Source organism: Phymastichus coffea, unplaced genomic scaffold (assembly GCF_024137745.1).
Source record: "Phymastichus coffea isolate CEN01 unplaced genomic scaffold, Cenicafe_Pcof_1.1 PCOF00028, whole genome shotgun sequence".
NCBI lineage: Eukaryota > Metazoa > Arthropoda > Insecta > Hymenoptera > Eulophidae > Phymastichus > Phymastichus coffea.
Genome location: NW_026706839.1, coordinates 2,427,811 through 2,443,016, shown reverse-complemented (window position 1 = coordinate 2,443,016; position 15,206 = coordinate 2,427,811). Strand labels below are relative to the sequence as shown.

The window sequence follows — 15,206 nt, the reverse complement described above, 5'->3', positions numbered from 1 at the left end:
TGGTGTTCAACTTTTTTTCAACTACTGCCCTAAACGAGCTGTTATTCACTCTATCACACGTGTACTACTGGTCCACGTCTATGTTCTGTTGCAGAACATAGCCCTAGTTTTTCAGTTTAATTAACAAATCACGGAAAGTCGCGTCGGGTGATAAAAAAAAAGTAAGAGTGCTTCTCATAAAGTCAAAAGATCAAGAGAGTTTGGCTGTCGGGTTGCCGTTAGCAACACGCGTCCGCGTCACCGGAAAGCTCATTCAGAGATAGTAGCAACTTACTTCGTTATATGAATACGCGTCCCCTCTTTTTTTTTTCTTTTTAACGAATGGTCAAAGTCAGGAAACATTAACTTTTTTTGTTTGACTTTCAGGGCGGGAGTAACTTAATTTATCGAGTCTGTTAATGGACGAGGAAAGCTGCATGTTCATTAATCTTGCAAAAAAACGACAGGGCAAGAAACGAAAAAGATGGATTCGTTTGCAAAAGTTTGAAAGGAAATTAAAAGCTTCGCGTACTCGTAAAGATGATTCATGAAAATAATCTTTGCACGTTTTCAACAATGCTTTATATTTCTGATACATCAATTACGTTTCCAAAACTATGCTGTACATTATGTAATCACATTTAAATGTATTCGAGCGAATATAATATAATCTTTCAAAGGAAGTATGCTGTAGGTGTAGCGACCAATGCTTTTGTGAAAGTTACGCGTATCATTGAATTTTTTTTGCGCAGTATTAACAAAAGATATTGGCTAACTTACATACGGACGCATTGTGTAAACGCACGCAACTACATGACAGTTTTTTAATTTTACTTTCAAACTGAAAGTAAAATGACTGTTTTTATGATGAACGTTGCTTGGATTATTTACTCTGTTCAGCTTAATTATGAATACACATGTAACAGTAGGTAAATGCAAATAAGCTACGCATACTCGTGCATTAATGCTTTCAATTAAATCGTACACAGTACCAAATAGTCAACTCGATGATATTGTTAGCTCAGTCCGCTTAATTAGCCAAGTGAACACATACATATTCTGTTTGCTCCCATAACAGATCCTACTGCGTAAAGCTATCAATACGAATTAAACAACATTAAAAAAACCCGTAATCCTTTTTCACTTCCAACACGCATAGAGAGAATGAGTAATTAGATTCTCCCTGCAGGTGCAGATCGTAAAAGCGCAGCAAATTGTGAAGCTCACCTACATTTTGCCGTACACGCCCTATGTTCATTGTTTTTCTCGGATCATGCACGAACTAGAAAGATGCACGTTTCGCAGTAGCATCGTAAATTTTTTTCCCTTCTCCAAGTAAAGAAGAACGGAGTGTTCGCCTACAGGACACGAAAATTGATTCTCAATGCGGAGTTTTATTATTATTACAGTGATAAAAAGAAAAACAGGGCTATGGTCTCACTTATGGTTAAGCAACCACTCGAAGAAGAAAAAGAAAAATATGAAATTTCTCGAGAAGAAGTATCACAAAATAAATATACACAGTTATATATTTTTATTTATTCGGTTTAGCCTATAAATAATTCCGCTTCTTGAATCCACCGAGCACTCTTTGAAATCTCGGCATTGTACGATGAAATAAAAAAAATGAAGAGATATTCATTCTTCGGGTATACGCACACAGACGGAATCACAAAAGAATGAATAATTCGAGGAGATTTCTCCAAGGCGATATCAAGTCTTAAACATTCATGCACTTTAAAAACTTCCGGCAGTCGTGAAAAACCTTCACATCGTCGCGTCGACAGGTCTATTAGTCTCAACAACAGTACAGAGAAGTTTCAAAGTGGAGAAGTGATTTTCGATGGGCAATTTGTCGCCTCATCGCTTCTGCGATAGTTTGGAAACCGATACATCAATGGGAAACCCCTGACCTAGCGCCTTGACACTCATTCGTCAGAAGGATTCTTTCTTTTTTCTCTGTCTATCCCTCCGCACCCGCGCGTCGTAAAACCGCGTTCTCAAGAAATGCTCGGACTGTAAGACACTTGAGTCACTCGAGGCGAGAAAAAACCGTGCAGAGACGCGTAAAAATAGGCGAGGTGATCTTATGGGTAACGCCTTAGTGAACTGATTACCGCGGATAAGAACTTTAATAAACGCTATGCGTCTTCGTGCTATTACACGTCAAAAGCTTTGAGGCCTTGTATGCGTACGAATTATTTCAAAAAGACAAAAATTAGGCCATGCAAAAATATGACTATATCATTGTACTGCGCATAAAAAAGAGAAAATTTTTTTTGATGGATTTATTGCATTTCTCTTTTTATTCCGTTTGTGTAATTATCACGCTGAACGAGTTTTTTTTCTCTTCGCTTCAAAACTCACGCTCGGATGAACATAAGCAGCAGCAGTACCGCGACTTTTTTCTGAAATTATGCGCGCGTTGTGTAACGACAGGTGTACTCGTTATATGTATTTTTTTTGAGAATGTCAGACTCTACAAACTGTTAATTTGATAATCCGCATTAATTGCAAGCACGAATAATTATGAATGCTTGCGACTATACAATTAGCGTGAAGTGAAATTAATTTGGTCGTAATGTGAATATAAAATTAATTTTATTTACAACAAATCTGCTTGATCGTTATAATTAAGAATTGTCACTTTTTCGATGTCCGTGAACTAAAAATGAAACGCGCGGGTGACTGTAATCTACAAATCAGATTAAGATATGTACTGCTGCGAACAGTAGTTACTTTTATCTGAATATCTTACGTAAAAAGAGCAACATTCATGTGAAATTTTTGGAAAAACGATATTTGGAAAAATTTCAAAATTATATAGTATTTTTAATCTTTGATATACTGATGGTAAAATTAAAAATAATTTCATTTCATTCTTCGCTGATAAATATATTTTTTAATTCTACAAAGATTCAACTCGTAAATTTCAACAATGCACTTGTCGAAATGAAATAATGTTTCACGCCGTTTTGTTTGTAGAGGTCCTATGCATATTTTCTTTTTTCTCGTTATTGACAATATTTCAGTTTTTATTCGTTACTCCTATAATTCAAACACGTCACGTACAACGAGTGTCAAAGATTTATTCTTCCATGTAAAACAAAAAGAAATGTTTGACCCAGCTTGACAAAATATCAATCCCGAATGCAAATACAGACATGAAACACGTATAAAAAAATGAAATCAGAAAAACACAAAATTGAAGATCAACTGACCGCATCGCAAGTTAAAACGGCCGAAAAATCCGAGGATAAAACCGTAAAGACGGTAAGCTGCACAGTTCAAGCTGTCCAACCCAGCGCAAGAGGTCAAAGCACGTATATCTCCAATGATAAAAAAATGATAGAGACAAAAAATTCGACTCGCGTCTGTGCGTTTTTGCTCTGATTTCACGGTAAGCCCCCCTCTGGTCGCGGTGGACGACTTTCGCGGCGACCTTCGTCATAATAGAGCCGGCTATTTGGTAAGAAAGTCGAGCTGCACGCACACAACAATTTCATAGTTTCATTGATGAGGAAAAAAATAAGGAGCTGCCTTTAAGAGTGTGTCTCAGACCTTGAATTACACAACGTGGAGTAGAGGTGGTCTGTGTGTGTGTTGCCCCCTCGAGACGAGCAGCACACGCCCCGAACACAGGTATAAAAGCCGAGCGATGCACGAGTCTAGTTATCACTTCGACAATACCTAGCGTTCAGCTAATAATATTTCAAGCTTATACAACAAGTTTACATTATTCAACATGTTTGCCGAGGTACAGTGGAAAAAGTCTATTATAAGTGCAATCATTGTTTTGTGCGGGAGCTTGCGAGCGCATTGTATGGGCGATTGGGCTTTTCATTCTTATATTGTAGCCAGTGGCTTCAGTGTTTGTCAATTACCATCCATACCATTGCTGAGTACTGTACTTCGAAAGCTGGTGTTAACGTCGAGTTTACGCTCTTCGTGAAATACATACTGTATACTGTGTGTCAAGTGGAGCTTTCAGTAGAATGGATTGCGCGAGCGCTTAATTCAAATAATATTAGAGTTTGCAAGTTCTAAATTTCGTATGTTGTAATGAGACTATTTTTATTTCAAATTCAAAGTTTATTTAGTTCAATTTTCAAATAAAACGTTTATACTTTTTATTTCGATTTTCCACTTAGTTTCATTAAATTAAAATGAAAAATGTTTTAGCTCGTTCAAACAACATTCGGTATTAATTTCAAATATTTTCTTCGTCCACGGTTAATCACAGCTAAGTCAATATTTTGTTAAAAAATTGTTTACGTGCCTTTTTGTTTACAAACGAGTGTTTTGTCACTGACAAGACTATTAATCGAGTTACAAATCCTCGTTTCACTTGTTTTTGACAGGATGTATCATAGAACTATGTCATTTCCGTAACAACGTCACATCTAAAATCATTTAAGATGGTCCCATCGTTCATCCTACGGCAGTCGAGAGAAAAAAAGTCCGCACTCATCATCTAATATATCCGTCACTTCCCATGCTCGCGTATATATAATGCAAATTTTCTCATGCCCGCGAAAGCATTATGCAAAAGACCGAGAAGTCACGCCTCACATTAAAAAAAAGGGAAAAAAATTGCAGAGTGCCGCTCTAGTGTTTCTGCTGACTTGTGGTGGCGCGTTAGCCGGTGTCGCGCCGCTCGCCCATTACAACGCCCTTGACGGTGGTTATCCCTACGGAACAGCTCATGGACATCTCGCTGCCGCGCCTGTCACCGTTACTACTCACGGACTTGGTCATCAACCTATTGCTGTCTACGGAACACCTGCTGCTTATCCCCATGCTCTTTACGCTGATTATGGACGTCACGGTATTTACGATCATCATGATGGTGTTTACGATGAACACCACGGACATCACGGAGACTACCATGTAAGTTGATTATTTTTTCATTTATATTTATAATCGAGAAATTTTCTTGAGTAGAGTTTAACGAATTTTTAGTAGGAAAATTTAAAACGACTTGCTTTGTATTCATGCATCAAAGGATTTTCGCTCGCGTATTGAATAAAAATTTAATTTAAAAGTTGATACTTTTTTTTATTATAGTTATTTTCAACTCATTTTTCATATATGGTTATTTCAATTTTTTATGTTAAATGAAATACAAATTATTATTTCATAAAATGTAATCGTGTAACCAATCAACAAAATGTCGTTATGGACATGTGATATTTTTCATTGCAATGAACTATAAAATGATTATATAAGGTGAATTAAATAAAATACAACGGTGATATGTTCACACGTCATAATTTCTTGTAATTCTTACATCAAAGTACAATAATATCTAGTATACCCTTATCTTTCTCTAATTAACATCTACGCCAACAATGGTACGCGTTATTTCGTGCATTGAATAAACACGCGAACGGGTAGGAGCGGAAGGATCAACCGGATACCAGAGCTGTGATTACAATACAGAGAGAATTCTCGAAATTTAGCGCGATTTGTATAATAGAGTATATAGGTCATTCGATGTTGATTAATCACGTTGGTTTAATCAACTTCTTATTTTGAAATACTTCAAAACAACTGTCCTTTTAAAATGTGATTCATTTAATTCGTCACACTCTAAACTATTCGTGAAAATTGCTTTATACTACTATGTTTGCATGATTTAACAAATTCTCAATCTCACTCGATTAGTCACAGCATTACCACGAATGATGGTAAAAGCGAAATTAAATTATCGTCTAATCGATATTTAATTGACTAAAATATATATAGAAGATGTTTAATAGATTACTTGAATCCAATTGACAATAAGTTTAAATAAATTATACTTGAAAGAATTTGCTCAAATATTTTCAAACAAGACGATATCCCAAAGGTCAACTCAAGTACTTTGTTGCCAACAATAATTCAATGTCAAAAATGGTGTTTGCCACAAAGTTTAACAAGTTTCATTCGTACCTCATCCACTAATTGACATAGGCAAATATCAGTTGTAACAACGATAAAAAAGTATATCATTCGTCACCCATATTTCACCTATTTCAAATAGACAATATACGATCATTGCCCTTCCAAATTTCTGTTCAATAAATCAATTTGCATCTGCTCACAGGGTTACCCGAAATACGCTTACAACTATGGAGTAAACGATCCACACACCGGTGATGTCAAATCAGCTTACGAAGAACGCGACGGCGACGTGGTCAAGGGTTCGTACAGTGTAAACGAGCCCGATGGTACAATTCGTGTTGTCGAGTATACCGCCGATGATCACAATGGATTCCAAGCTGTCGTCAAGAAGATCGGTCATGCCGTTCATCCACAACCGATTCATGCCCCAGTGCCAATTGCTACCGTTCCACTTCACGGTTACGGAGATTATCACTACGATAGGAAATGAATATCCTGTTCGACATGTTACCAACGAGATTCGACCAAATGGATCTGTGTGTGCTTTCACAGAGATAAATCTTTCGAGCTTGCAAAAGCTTTCGATTCTGAACGATTTAAGCGTCACTTAGAGACTGCTCCGAGAATTTTCACCTTAGTATTATTTAATATTATTTAGTCGAGCGCACTAAACAATCACTGTTAACTGTGCAAATTTTATTTTTTTCACGAATTGAATAAACTATTTTTTCAAGAAAACTCATAACTAGTGCACCTTACTTCGTTCTAATGTTTCTCAAAGTGCTTGCAGCGATTTTTTATTATATCATTTGCACTCGAAATATCAATTTCTAAGTAGATTATACTTGCGCGTTACGTGCTAATTCGGAAAATGCATCTTACCAGTATTCAATATTTTTCTCAAACGTCTTACTTACCTGGTTTGTTTCCCGGAAGAAGCTCTCTAATTACAATTGCAAATAATAATAATAATAATAATAATAATCTTAGGATAAATAAGATTTTGATAGCGTCCATCACAAGTCTATTATTCTTTTCTAAACGGGCATTTTTTTCTTCTCACGACGCTAATCATATAACTGATGTTCACGTACTGATACTTATACTTTGAAATCTCTCAATGCGACAGCTCGTAAGCTGTTCCCCGCTAATACGTGCTTAAATGATTATGTCAACGTTCGTATACATCTTTTTTACGGTGCTTTTTCCCACGCTTATAAACGCGCCACGGACACGTATAAGATTTTCCAACGTACCACTTTCTCTATTTCACATTTACCGCGAGAAAAAAATTTTTTTACGAAATTAAAATCTGCCGCAAAAGGATATTTTGCTGACAATAACGAACTACGGCGATTAAGAGAATTTTATAAGAAGACTTACCCAGGCTTCGTCGAAAATTTTGTGGGCAATAATGCTGGTACTCTCGAACATATCCTTGCCAGGCCCAGAAGCGAAGCACATTTCCTTTTGGCCGGGGCACGTGTATTGCGCTGAGCACGGTTTTCCCGAGAACTCACACTTCGGACCACGGGTATTCGGCGACACGTCTCCTAAATTAGTCGAGGCGAAGGCCGCGACGAATTCACCCTGTAATTCATCATGGCAAACACAAAAATAAGTAAAATAGCAGTAATATGATATTTTAATGTCAATCCTCTTTTAAATATTTTTATTTCACTAGTCCGATTGAGAATCACTGATTTCTTAAACTATTTTGAAACCGCTATACAGAATACCCAATGGCAATCAACATCGCAATTTGAATCAACAGAAATAGCACGTATAGCATTAATAATTTTAGTCCTTGAATAGTTTGCATAAATGATTAATTTTCAACATGCTCCGGTAATACGAGCACTTGATTAATACGATTCAACTAATGTTCTATAGCATTTCACATTTGGCATTCAATTAATAAGAGTTTGTCACGGAAAAGCTTTAAAAAGGATCATTTCCTCCGCAATTCCGTCGTGCAATTGATGGCGAATTCTCGCCTCAGCCAAGTTAATTGCTCTAATTGGCTACACTTTGAAAATACACGTAAAATAACTCGACGCGCGGTTAGTTGATTTCTCGGGGACCACGCTACAAGCCAAGTAAATTGTTGCAAAGCGAAACATCCATTCACAGGCGCGCGCCTATTGAACGCCGAACGCCGTGACACCATTCACCCGTTCAACGTCAAAGCTTTCTCAGTCGATCGGTTCGCAGGAGTGCCGACTCCATCTCTGGCGGCGTATACAAGAACGGGTTGACTATATAATATCATTGGATTGAATTTCTAAAGCGTGCAGCCGCGCAAAACCCTGCAATTGAAATTACTCTGCTCTGGACAATTCATTTACCTTTCCCACCATGACGTTCTTGTTGATTTTTTTCTCGAAGAGCATGGACGCGTAACCAACATTGTCGCTCGAAACAAGGTGATTCGTATTGTTCATACTTGTCGGGTGTACGGCAAACCAGTTGATCACACCCAGTGGCTGGCCGTTCGCTGCGACAAATTGGAGTTGCACCAAGTCTTTGTCCACGTCATATTTGTATCTGCAAAGTAAATGCGAATGTAACAGAATTGTTTTATGTGCTCAAACAATTAGCGGTTTATTGTTTTGCATTGCTGCTGACGTTTCAGATCAAACAAAATTAACATATTTTCAACAACTTCAAAACCAAAGAGATCAATGTCGAGTTTTCAGTTTCAGCGAGTAATAATTTGATACGCTTTGAATATTTCTACCTCATATTTAAATAAGCCAACGCGCATTTAGACGGCATTAAATATGTAGTGCGTCATTCAATTAATTAATGTACATTTAGAACATTTTATGAAAATGAAGTAAATCCTATCCGAATATCATAAAATTAAACAAATAACACTATGTTAAGAATGTTGCAATACTGCATTGTAAAATTTAGAAGTACTGTACGTATACAGTAATAATATTCGACAATGAAATATATTTACGGCTACTTCAAAAAGTAGATTAACATAAATAGTAAATGAAGTGCGTACAAAAGATTATAGTCGTACACGGAGCGACTGCTTTTGTTTCTCAAAATGTTGCCAATAAAAATCACACGCTGTACGTCTGATAGTGCAATGCGTTTATGAATTTCTATGTCGTAACTGAAACATCTCACGTAACAATCAAATAAAAAAAAAACAGCTATCAGATGATCGAGCATAACAGAACTTGTCTCTCTCTTCTTGAGGGTTGTTCACATAGGCCAATGGACTGCGATTGATATTGGCATCCAATACTTGTCCACGTGTAACGAATATACGTCCAGGTACAATGGCGTTGTGTGCTTTGTCGATACTCTGCGAAGAGACAGAACGGAAAAGAACAATTGAAAGGTCAATTGACGGCGTGACAGTGGCGATGATCTGTCTACAGACTCATCAAAGCCGCTTGTCGCGTACTTGTAGTCGGATTTCCGTGTTTTACCTACCTTGGTAATGCCGTTGACTAAAGCGCTAAATGACTCCTTGACGAAACCATAGGTCGATAAATCGAAAAGCACGTCCATCATGAAACCGCCTGGACTCGAATGCGTATGCGTGCTGCTGATCATCACGTTCGACTCCGTATACAACTTGCCGTACTTTGATTGAAGGTTACGCAGTACCTGCACGACATCGTAATGCGATTATAATTTGCAATCGAATTAACGCTTTTTTATTAGTGTATCACTATATATTGTATAGTGATTGTTGTCCTTTTATTAGCAACTATGTACCAATAATTATGCGATTTCAAACATTTAATTAAAGTGACTTCAGTTGCATTCACAGCGTTCATTTGTAGAGGTACATTATTAGTGACGTCGAATCAATCAAATTAACTGTATTTATAATGCAATTGTTCGAAAATTTAAAAGCTAAAAAGCTAAAAATGTGCTGAAAGATTTTTAAATAATTGCATAAAAGTCAAAAGACAATTGATATATAAGAATTTCAAGAAAAATTTTCGAACACCTGTATCAATTCTTTGACAACGCTCTGTACGCATGCGATAAGCACGACAAATTATGATAGCATCGATTACGATTCGACCTTCTGTTTCGAACTAATGTACAGGAACACAACTAATACAGTTCGATAACGGCTGATCCTACTCACCGCAGCTTTCGCGTCGTGGCCAACCATTGCACTGTCAACCGTAACGAAGACGAACCTCTGCTCACCATCGTCAATAATAAATGCTCGGGAGAATGTTCTCAAATGAAGACCAGAGCCTTTTTGGTCCATTTTCGCGTAGCCCATCTATAAAAAATATAACTATTTATTATTGCATTTGTACATGTTTATATTGGGAATCAAATTTTTACGTTGATATATTTTCTTTCACTACACAGGAGTATATTGACATTTGTAATTGCTCTTTCCAAATACATATTTACTTATACATTGTATAACGATATTAAATACCATTTCCATATTTTTCAATTTTCTTAGATTTACAATCTCGAAAGTATCGCTTGTTAACAAGTAATAACGAACGATACTATAAGGTAAAAATTCATGTACAAAATATATGTAGCCATCACCGTAAAATTTTAGAGCTTATCATTTTGACGCATAAAATTAATCTCGTACTAAGATACAAAATCGAAAGTTTATAATCTAATCAAAGCAAAGTTTTAATAAAGTTGTAAAATCGATAACCAATTAAGATAAATAGAGAAAGTTCGACATTGAAAAATATCCCGATATACCATCCATCAAATATGAAAAAAATAAGAGCACAGAGTACCTTGAAATTTAATTAATTATATTTTGAAAGCACGAGAAGCTTACAAAAACGACTTCGGCGACAGGTCCAGTGGTGTCGGAGATGCCGATGCCAATGCTGTAAGAGGAAGCGGCACTCGGTACCAGTAAACCAATTAGAAGGCCGATCATAATTAAACCACATGTCGGCGGTTTCCACTTGAACGTCAACGAATCCATTCAATCTCCTGTTCTCTCCAACGCACCCCAAGACTCCTCTGCGATACAACAAAACAATAGACTATTCCTCATGCTTATTATATACCTGTGTTTTTATCTCATCTTATCTACTTAGTTTTACGATAAGAATGATAATTTTTTTTTATTTAGTGATAAATTTGTAACGACACGATGAATGATTTATCATTGCATTACAGTAAAAGGATTTGCATTTGCGAAAAAAAAACAGCAGAATATTGGAGCGATTCCGACGAGTTAGTTTCCAACAGGTAAAATAGATAGGAATACATGTGTCGTGCGTTTGAATCAGATAATTTTTTATGCCGATGTTATTTAAAAAGTAGATTTATTGACACTTCGTCATCCTGCCATACCGAAGTACGTAAGTAAGAAACAAAGAGCTCATCTTGCAACAGTTGGATTGCAACATTTGTTAAAAACAGTTAAAATTTACTGACCAATACCGCAGCAAAGTTAAAACTACTCAGAAAGAAATAATACGTATTACCAATACGTAACTTGGTCGGAATTCCAGACTTTATTTGCGTTGCTTTTTCGAATGCGTTATATACGAAGAGATGATGGAGTAAAAGGGTGGTTTAATAGTTGAACGAAGTCAGACGAAAGCAGTGCATGACCCAGAACCATGCAGACAGATGTTAAAATATATCTTTTATTCCCGCACAGAAGCTTACATTACGATAATGCACATTAATCGTAACTCTTATGAAATATTTGCAAATTCCATGTGTGAATGAACGATGACGCGCGTGCACGGTACTTTGATTCCATCAACTGTGTTCGATTGTTATTCACGACAATATGTTAAATGATTCATTGTCTTATCGTTATTCTTCATAAATAATAATAATAATTTATGATAAAGATAAATTTATAGCACGTTGATTAGTTTTCAAATTTATCGCTGCAATCGGTACGCGCTCAAACGATATAATGTCCAAGACTGTCGTTTGGTCACAGAGATAATCATAAGCAGGACTAATTTCATTAGAATATTCAGCGAGATGGGCATAACAAAGTAAACTAAAGTTACATAAAATGAAATTATCAAAGAGGAACACTTGCAAATCTAATTATTTTGGTAAACATCATGATCAGCAATTTGGCAAGATCGGTCAATCAATTATTAATTTTGTCTGCTTAGTTTAGGAATGACTTTAAATACAAGTTTATTCCATTTAGCAGTCTAACAAAGAAGCTTATACAACTCCTCGGAAACTCGTCATAACAAGTTCTATCCGAAAAAGAAAAGTATATAAGAAATACCTCGGGCGATGCACAAGTAGAACCAGCCACGGTACAATTAGTAGCTGACATCGAGTCGTAAGGAAACTCCCGTAAAGCGAAACCGGCCAGCCAAAAGCGATAAGCTCGCGCACGCTCAACGCATAAGCAGTCGCTGCGCTATCGTGTGACACGCTACACAATGCTTTGCTCTCCCTCTATATCTCTTTCCCTCGCTCACCTAAGTGCACATCCGGCCAGTGAAAATTGCCGCTGGAAATATCCGACACTCTCTGGAGTTAGTGAACACTTGTGCAGCGAGGAAAACACTTGGCACATGCAAAAAGCTCACTGAATCACCAACACGCCACTCGCGCTGTTACGAACACACACACGTGTACGCTCGCTTGCGCGTTTCGACTCTTTTTCTGTCTCTCAATTCCGTGCACACGTGCGAGCCACCTATATGTACTTGATTTTTTCAAGTCCTTCGCGATAATTTATTGCGCACCACTTCGTCTCCAAGAGCAAACTTCCTTTTACTGCCGAAATATGTACAACGTGAATAGCCTATTGTTGGTTGCTTCGTCAATTCAGCTTATTATACACAGGCCATTTCGTTCAAGCGATTACAACGCATACAGGGAAAGCGAGTCAAGGAAATACTTGTATATATATCCCAAACGGATGTTATCGTTGCGTGCGCGCGAGCGACGATAAATACTCTATGCTGTGCCACTTGCTCTTGACATTCAAATATCGTTCTGCGTAAATGGATAATCTGTGAGCGCGTTCATAATGAGAATCGACAAAAAGATGGCTTAGATAAAACTGTTTTTACTGGAATATTAATGGCAATTATTTAACGTGCATTATGCGAGTGCAGCCGTGACTCTCCGTTTAACATCTCGACGTTAATGCTCTCACCGACCTTCATTTATATTGCAAAATGCAAGAACATATCACGATGCTTTCAAAATTATAAGTAACGAACAAATGTATCGACAATGTGAATCTTCGTACGGCCTTCCCAAACCACGTAGATACTAATTTTTCATACGAAACAATTGATAAATTCTTCACTAAGTGATTCAGCTGTCAAAGAATTCTTCGCTTAGCCGGTCACCATTAGAAGTATTCGACGAAAAGTAGCTTCGATATCTCTTTGTCTCTCTTAGGCAAGAGAGAAAAGATCTAAAAGTGTCGAGAATTCCAAAAAGATTCCAAGCTGTAAACCTGTAGAGCGAGCCACGAAGGAGAGCGAGCGAGAAGCCCGGCAGTAAACATTAATTTGCTCGAGGAACAACGAACGAACACGTGCTTGCACAGGAGAGAGAAAAAACCGAGAAAACCAAAAATCGCACAAAGAACAAACAGACTAAAGAGATAGGTAGCCACCACCTTGTATTATCACTGTCTATATCCTCGTCGTTCGGTAGGCGCTGGAGAAACAACGAGCACTCGAAGAAACAACTATAAAAAAATGCACTCGGTGCTCTCACTCTCTCTCTCTCTCTCTCTCTCTCACTGTCTTTCAACGCAGAGAGATCTCTCGTCGTTCGCTCTCCTTTCAATTCGCTGATCGACTGCGCTGCTCGCGCGGGGCCTCACCGCAACAGCACGCACTGCTATGCTCGCAGGCTCCGCGGACCACTGACGTCAGCCCCCGCCGCTTCCCCTGACAGGCCACCGTACGCTCGCACGTATGCACACACTTGTCACAACATTCCGGCCGCGACTATTTCTCGCTGTTAGCGTTCGATTGCTATCACCGAATTGTAGAGCAAGTGTTGCACGCATGTTTTACGATTACGATCGATGGAAAAGCCGCGCACATTACGACAACGTGGACTTTGTTTACATTCTATATCGTCAGTGGATAACTCGCTCACCAACTTATTAGTATTATCAACTTTCACGTCAGTTGCCGCTTGCCTACTGCGTGTTCGCTGATTTTTCTAATGTGCACCGTGAACTTTCCTTGTATAGCTGAACATTTCAAAGCGTTGTACAATGGAATAGAAGGTTAAGGAATGCCAACCGTTAAATTAATTAAGTTACTTGAACGTATTATCCATGATTGGCATCGTTAGCAATAGTTCAATTTTCAGTCACGAGCGCTCCATTGAATGACACGATGACTGTGCGAAATATCGCAGCTATTAAAGAGCTTCGTCGCCCGACGAATAAACCGCCGGCGAGGCTGCGGGCGAGATGCTAAGAACTGTTACTTTCACTTTTTACCGAAAATAATTCAGAAAGAAATGCGGTTTGTAATATGTTTCACTTGCTTTCGAGACAACCACGTCTTAACGTATATGCCAAAGCTGCTTTTTTGCCAGTTAATGTTTTTTACGGTTTAGTCTATCTTGCAAACGGGTTTCAGTTGCTCTAGAAATTTTTATCTGTCAAGGTCGCCGAGTGCCGGCTGTTATTGACCTTAAAAATTTATTCTTGAAAATTTTGTCATGTGTAGATTTTAAATAGAATTATTAGTTTATATGCGATGTTTTATTAATTGTCATTTGACATTTTTAGGTAAAAAAAACATTGCATTCCAGTTTTATATTCGAGCATCTTCTATAGGTAATGTCGTCCGTATACGAGCGCAGTGAAGATTTACAATTATATTAATAAAATTTTTCTACATTTTTTGCATGACGCTTATTTAACAACAAGATTAGCGAACGTACATAGAAATGGTTCGTGCTTTGACTCATGTCGAACTTTTACAAACTTTTCATAAAACAGACTCGTGACGAGAATGAAATGAAATGTTGACTTAGATGGCACTCTGTTTATTATTGAATTTGAATAAAAGTAAAAAAAAATGGTTCCAATGATTGATATGGAAGCTCGCTAAAAGCACTATTCGTCAACTAAAAGGGCAATAACGTATTGTACGCAAATCTACATTTTTATCTGTCACGTATCGCCAATCGCTTATTGTTTGCACGTCGATCACTGAACGGAGATACGCCGCAGGCAGTATCCGAAATTAAAAAAAAAAGCGGAAGAGTATCTGTCAGTCGTAAATACGTCCACGTTTCGGAAACACGCAAAGAATGTACGATTCCAAATCATCGAAGGTCAGGTTTTCGATGTGCCCTGACTCGCGAGAAATCAGAGATCTTTTACA

At 37.6% G+C, this 15,206-nt stretch overlaps 2 protein-coding genes across 6 annotated transcripts in view; one reads left to right on the top strand and one right to left on the bottom strand.

The window, feature by feature from the left end:
• Window positions 1-13,800, bottom strand: part of LOC131662848 (neutral ceramidase) — a 65,536-nt gene extending 51,736 nt beyond the window's left edge. The window contains exons 1-7 of one of the 5 annotated variants that reach the window (XM_058932814.1): window positions 13,679-13,800; window positions 10,670-10,860; window positions 9,992-10,135; window positions 9,322-9,498; window positions 9,063-9,190; window positions 8,214-8,412; window positions 7,249-7,455 (exon numbers count right to left, since the gene is read on the bottom strand). In XM_058932814.1, the coding sequence (XP_058788797.1) occupies window positions 7,249-7,455; window positions 8,214-8,412; window positions 9,063-9,190; window positions 9,322-9,498; window positions 9,992-10,135; window positions 10,670-10,822 (1,008 nt within the window). In that variant the 5' untranslated portion in view covers window positions 10,823-10,860; window positions 13,679-13,800. The other 4 variants (XM_058932811.1, XM_058932808.1, XM_058932809.1 and 1 more) reach the window with 4 other exon arrangements.
• On the top strand, window positions 3,641-6,598 carry LOC131662850 (adult-specific cuticular protein ACP-20-like). The gene is made up of 3 exons (XM_058932817.1): window positions 3,641-3,736; window positions 4,579-4,869; window positions 6,068-6,598. Exons 1-3 carry the CDS (start codon window positions 3,725-3,727, stop codon window positions 6,353-6,355), a joined length of 591 nt encoding a protein of 196 aa, XP_058788800.1. The 5' UTR covers window positions 3,641-3,724; the 3' UTR covers window positions 6,356-6,598.
• Window positions 13,801-15,206: the final 1,406 nt, after the last annotated feature.